General features: G+C 40.5%; 1 protein-coding gene across 2 annotated transcripts in view; it reads right to left on the bottom strand.

The window, feature by feature from the left end:
• Window positions 1–6710, bottom strand: part of KAT14 (lysine acetyltransferase 14) — a 42331-nt gene that overhangs the window by 19460 nt on the left and 16161 nt on the right. For both annotated transcript variants that reach the window (XM_004697809.2, XM_045295189.1), the window contains exons 4-6: window positions 2870–3051; window positions 825–1241; window positions 126–691 (exon numbers count right to left, since the gene is read on the bottom strand). In XM_004697809.2, coding sequence (XP_004697866.1) covers window positions 126–691; window positions 825–1241; window positions 2870–3051 — 1165 coding nt within the window. The remainder of the gene's footprint in view (window positions 1–125; window positions 692–824; window positions 1242–2869; window positions 3052–6710) is intronic.

Raw genomic sequence — 6710 nt, 5'->3', positions numbered from 1 at the left:
TTTCTCTTCTCGCCTCAAACGACTCAGGATTTTAAGTCACAGAATGACTGCTATTCATCCCCTGGTTTAGCCTGCAATACCTCCACCCCCACCCCCAGAGTTTTAGAGCATGTGCCAGCACTCACCTGGTATCGGTCAAGAATTCTGAAGTCCTGGCAGGTTGTTCTGTAGGTGGCATGGCCAGCTGGAAATCTAGAAATGCCTCCTTCCTTGGCTCCATAAACTCCATCAACTAATAGAAGAGCAGCATTAACAACTTGATCCAAGTCAAAAAGTGGTAATCCCCGATCCCGTTTTGCTTGTCTGACAATCAATTTACGCTTTAGTCTCCGAGCTTCAGGCGTCATAGCAACAGCACTGGGACAAGCTTCCAATCTCTTCAGAATCAGCTTTTCCTCATAGATGCTCATGGGCGTATACTTGGGGCCTTTAGGTTTCGTGTCCTTCTCCAGTTGAGGCTTCCTATTTTCTCGAGTTCTTGTTTGCAAAGACGTGTTAGAATCGGTGTCTTCGCTGTCAATGTCCATCCGGTCTGGTTTTTCCTCCTCACTGTCTACCTCCTGCTTTATCTGTTCAGGTGCTCTGACCTTTCTGCCCCCAACCACTGTCCCAGAAGCTGCTGACCCAGCAGAGGGTGGGATGTACTCCATTCCTGGGTCTATAACTCCATCACCGTCCATCTCATCATCATCTGTACAGAGCACAAAGCAGTGTGATTAAGGCACAGGAGAGAAGTGCAGAGCCCACACACCCACAAGGGAAAACCCACAAATTTACATATGGTCCAAACATAAAATAAAGGATTCAAGGGAAAGAAATCTTACCATGAAACAAGGCTTGTGGGGGCATCACATCTGGAATGAGATCTGCTTCTGAAAGTAGGCTGGGAGTGGCTGAATGAGAAGCAGGTGTTCCAGGGGCAGAGAAATCCAACGATGGAGAAGGAGAGGGGCTTGTCAGGGGGGTTCGATCGGAGGAGCTCAAGGATGAAAAGTCAATCACTTCTCCTTTTTCAAGAATCACCTCTGGCCTGCGGCCTCGGCTAATACATTTGACAGGGGTAGAAGAAGTGCTTCTGTCGAGAAAACCCGCCGCCTCCTTCTGGGCTCTTCTAATGTCTTTAGCTTCTTGAGTACGTGACCTTTTCTCCTTTAACTCCATGGCAGATTCCACAGGATTCCGACTCACTCGTTTCCTCAGTCCCTCCACAGTAATGATGGGGTCTAGAATTGGTTTTGAGGCTGGTAGAAAAGTACATATTTACATTCTTACATAACTACGCAACTGTTCTTTTGCTAATTTGTTACTGTGAACCTACAGCTCTATGTTCTACACAGAGAAAATGTACGAGAACAGTAAATGTTAGAAGTCTGATAATGGTCAGCAAGAGGCATTCTCATGTACTGTCAGGCATAAATATGGCGGCAATTTTGGGGAGGACAGTTTGGCAATCCAGGTGAAAATTTTGAATATGCTTTTGATACAGTTATGTTTCTAGAAATTTATAACAAATTTGTACAATTGTAGCACTGTTTAAAATAACTAAAAAACAGTAGGAACAAGATGTCCATCCATAAATGAATAGTTTGGGAAATTACTGTACAGTCAGTCAGACGATGTCACTGCCATTGCCCATACCATCACGTGGATTCCAACTCACAGGAACCACAAAGGACAGAGAACTCGTCCTTAGAGTTTCCAGACTGTATACTGTTTTGTTGTTAGATCACTGAAGGCTATCTTTTTAAATGCTCAAATTAACTTGTTGCTAGGGAAATTGGTTTATCAACAAGGCCATCAAAAAATAAAAGTCATTCTTTTTTCTCTTCAAATAAACACTCCAAGACTTGTATATGTTTACAGGACCAGACTACATTAGCTTTTGCTCAAGGAGTGACTTGTGGGTTTGAACCACCAGTCTAGCAGTTAGTACAACAATGCTCACCACAGGATCACCAAGGGTCCCCAGTCATATAATAAAACACAATAAAATAATAAGAAATAAATTATAACTATATGTATTATTATGAGAAGATATCCAAGATATACTGGGATACAGGGGGAAAATGGAGAATATAATAATATGACTCAATTTGTTTTTGAGAAACAAATTTAAAAATGTATATCATTCAATATACAGTGATAATTTCCAAAAGCTATATTAAAAAAGATAACAGTGGCTATTCTGGGTAGTGCAACTAGAGAAAGCGTGAGGAGGATACTAAATCTTCTGAATTTTATACCCATCAATGTTACTGGATTTGTTTTTCCAATTATATTTTTAAAAATTTTAGATCTTGTTTAAAAATGCTTTTAGATTTAAAAAATCAAATCAACAGTATAGAGTTATTGTATATTTCTTTAAGCTGTGAAATCAGCATTATGGTTAGGTTACAAAGGAAGAAAGAGTCCTTATCTCTTGTAACACACACTGAAATTATTTAAAATCAAATTGTTAGATTAAATATCTGAGATTTGCTTCTACACAATTTTGCTCCCCACCCACGGGGTAGGAGTAGGAGTAGGGAGGGGCTAATACCTATGGCTCTAAATAAAATGCCACCACTCAGAGTTCACTATGAACTGAGGGAAAAGTACCTGAGAATTTACTATATGATTTTCCACTTTTGTTATGTTTAAAATTCTCCAAATAGAGCAAGTGAAGATGAAATTCGATGGAAAATAAGGCATTTTTCAGATACCAACAGAGGTTTATAAAACTGATAACTTCATTAAGGAAAAGTTCTGTAATTAAATGTTTATTTATAGCATACAAAAAATATGCCAAAATAAAGCTGCCAAACAGAGATACCAATGAGCTGTTATGGGGTTGACTTTGATCTGGCTAGCACTTTTCTCCTCACAGTACCTTTAACTTTCAGAGTAGAAGCAGACAACTTCTCTCCTTCAGGTTTCATTGTAGGGGGCTTGTTGTGAACAAGCTTCCACCATCCTGGTTCTCCAAATTCCTGAGCACCAGAACGGAAGTACATAGGACTTCCCACACTGAGGCAACCAGCTACTGTGCTCCACCACGTTGAAGTCTTTTTCCTAAAGAGGGCAAGAATTTAAAAATTATTGGTGTCTAAAGTCAATCACATAAAAATACCCTCTATCTATAGCCTCAATGCTAAGGCCCAGTGGGTTATACGTCGGGCTTCCAACTGCAAGTTCAAATCCACTGGGTCCCCCCCCTCAGGAGTAATATAAAGATTGGGGAGAAGGGAGGGGGATACGGGCACCAGATAACAGGCACAGTAAACTCTCCTCGGCAACTACCGAAGAGGTGCAACTACGAGGGACATCTTGGCACCAAGGACACTGACTTAAAAGCTAAGTACACCACAGCTATTAAAGGGAACGCAGCACCGTCTGCTGACAGACGCCTCTTCACCACTGGCTAGTGGCACAAGCGGCTTCTGGGAGCCCCACACCTGCCTGGCACAGCTGATTTTTTCTGGTTAACCGAACATCTTACCTCACTGGCCTCTGGGGGCCCTGTGAGACAGACCACAAGGATAACTTGATGCAGACATTCTCAGTATCCAAGCTACGTTTTTAGCCATTTTCCCCTTCCTCCTTTTCTGCCTCCTTCTCTAGTATACCCTGCCTCCCACATGCTCCCCCTCCCCCATTTGGCACAAAAGTCCACACTTAATCACAACCAAAGAAGCAGAAACTCCTGCCCACAGGTGGTTTAATTTTTCAACTTTTTTTTCATTTTACATATTTTCCTTCTATTATAAGATGCTATTATTTTAATCTACTTCTCTCCCACTTGTTCGGACAGTGAGACCCCACCATCCTGAGAATATGCATTCCTCCCAGGCAAAAAAAGAGAAGCAGGCCTGTAGATTTTGTCATATGCACCCAATCAAGAATTTTGGGAGAGGGGGCTTTGACTGCACCCACATCCACAGTGTCAAAGCAACAGAACTCCAGTACTCACACCCAAGCCAAACCCCAGTCGTTTGTCTCTGTCAACTCTTCTTTTCCTTCTGTTCTCACGCATCTACACGCTTTTGCCCTTTTTCTCCTTGGAGTGCTGGTGGGTAGTGGTTACATGTTGGGCTGTGATCCACAAGGTCCACAGTTCAAAATCACCAGCTGCACCATGGGAAAAGTCAGGGCTTTCTACTCCCTTAAAGTTACCGCTCCAGAAACTCACAGTGGCAAGTTCTACCCAGTCCTACAGGGTCGTAAGTTGGCATCGACTAGATGGCAGTGATTTTCTCCTTGTCTTTTTATCTTCTTCCCTTCTCTTTCTCCTTCCTTCATTTTTTTCTTTCTCTTTTCTATTTTAGTAATATTTCTATAAACATATATATACAAATATCTTCATCTGCTCTGAATATTTACTTACACTTTCCCTGCCCCACTAATTCTCTTTTTGTGCTCTCTTTTCCATCGTGAAATATGCACCCATGAAGGCTACGAGTTCTGATTAAATTTTCCTGTTATTTAAAACAATTGTTGACCAATGCACATGGCTGCTTATTATTACTAAGGCAGGGCAAGAGAGCAAAAGTGGAGAGTTGGATTGAGGATGAGCAGAATTCCTGTACTATATTAAGACTGTATTTCCCAGAAGCGCTTAACCTTCCCAACAGTCTCTTCTGGGCAAATATTTTAAAACCGATTTTCACGTCTTCAGGAAGAGACCCACTAGAGAGTCAGTTATGTAGGCTGATGTGGTGATCTCTCTACCCCCCAGGAGATTCCTGATAAATTTCCTCTAAATGAAAACCCCATTCTGTGCTTCTCAAAAGTAAACCTTTATTTTGGGAAGGCAAGTACCTAAAGCAGCTCTAGTAACATTACTATCATTATTTTTAGTTTATTCTCTCACTTCTTCCACCCACTTCCCCCCTTACACAGCTCTCCCCCCATTTCTCTTTTCCACCATTTTTCGGCTCCTAATAGGCCCTTCCTATGTCTCTAGATAAGGCCAGTTACTCCTCCACGACCCAGCATCACACACATCACAAATAACTGTACCACAATGCCAGGGAAATAGTAGGAAACTCAAAAGATCAAGAAAAACCAAACACACACACAAAATTAAAACACGCAATTGAATAGAGGACCCAGAAAAAGGAGCCCTGAAACTACCAAATGCAGAATTCAGAAGATTGCTGCTTAGGTCTCTTAAAGAGATAAGGGGGACACTCACGAGAACGAGAGAAGAAATTGAAAAATTAAAATCTTTAAGCCAAAAGAAATCCCAGAAGATAAACAACAAGATAATAAAAGTAAACTACACAGTAAAAGACCTGAGAAATAAAACAGAAGAAAAGGAAATTTGAAGTAGTGAGCTTGAAGACAATCACTCTATGATCAACAAGAGAAACAATCAACAAAAAGAGCGAAGAAATCAGAAGAAAGCCTGAAAATGACATGGGACTCTATCAAAGTAACAACCTATATCTAATTGGGATCCAAGAGCAAGAAGAAAAAATATACAGGGAAAACAGTATGAGAAATCACGGGGGGGAAATTCCCCAACATCACAAAGGAGTTAAAAATAACTATTTAAGAAGCTGATAGAACCCCAAATAAGTTTGACCCTAAAGTAAAACACCATGACATACTGTGATAAAATTTTCCAATTTTAAAGAAAAGGAGAGAATTCTGAGGACAAAGAATTCAGAACAGTCATTTACAAAGGAAAACCGGTAAGGAAAAGGTTGGACTTCTCAGCAGAAACTATGTAGGCAAGAAGACAATGGAGTGGCGTATATATAATTCTGAAAGAAAAAAATATACTAATCAAGAACCCTGTACCCAGCAAAATTATCCCTCAAATATGAGGGAGGAATAAAGGTATATCCAGACACAGAAAAAACTAAAGGAATTCGTTAAAACAAAACCAGAATTACAAAAAATATTAACTGGATCACTGTGGGCAGAGAAACAAGAACAGCAGGCAAACCTGACAGCACCAGAGTGAACATCACCAACAGAAACAAACCCAATGAAACAGGACCCAAGAACAGCACAGAAATGGAGGAGAAACACAGACTCTAATAAGGCCACACAGCAAAAAGGGAAAAGAAGCCAAACAAACAGCAAAGTGACAGTAACAAGCCCCAATATATCAATAATGAAACTAAATGTAAATGAGATATATATACTAATCAAAAGAAAGCACAGCAGACTAGGTTAGACCACAAGACCGATGTATAAGCTGCCTACAAAGGACACAACTTAAACCCAAAGATAAAAAGACTAGAAATCAAAGGATAGTGAAAAATCTACTAAGCCATGTCAACCATAAAAAGGCAGGAGTGGCATTATTAATCTCTGGCAAAATAGACTTCAAAGCGAGTCACATGAGAGACAAGATTACATAATGGTTAAAAGAATACTCCAAGAACATATAACCTTTATAAACATATATGCACCCAATGAAAGACCCCAATATATTTCAATTAAATTTTCACAGATTTGAAAACAGAAATAAACAGCTCAACAATAATAGTAGGTGAACATGGAAGAAGCACACCAGCCTGTGAGATCATGAGGTGCCGAAGAGATCAGTTATCAGGCATCAAGAGCAAAAAATCATATCATTGTGTGCTCACCTCCCAGATATGATCACTGAAGACAAATGGGTGCATAAGCAAATGTGGGTGAAGAAAGCTGATGGTGCCCGGCTATCAAAAGATATAACGTCTGGGGTCTTAAAGGCTTGAAGGTAAACAAGCGGC

Source organism: Echinops telfairi, unplaced genomic scaffold (assembly GCF_000313985.2).
Source record: "Echinops telfairi isolate 266 unplaced genomic scaffold, ASM31398v2 ScPeMD7_5592;HRSCAF=6446, whole genome shotgun sequence".
Lineage (NCBI taxonomy): Eukaryota > Metazoa > Chordata > Mammalia > Afrosoricida > Tenrecidae > Echinops > Echinops telfairi.
Note: the sequence above shows the minus strand (reverse complement) of the source record. Positions and strands in the feature narration are given on the sequence as shown.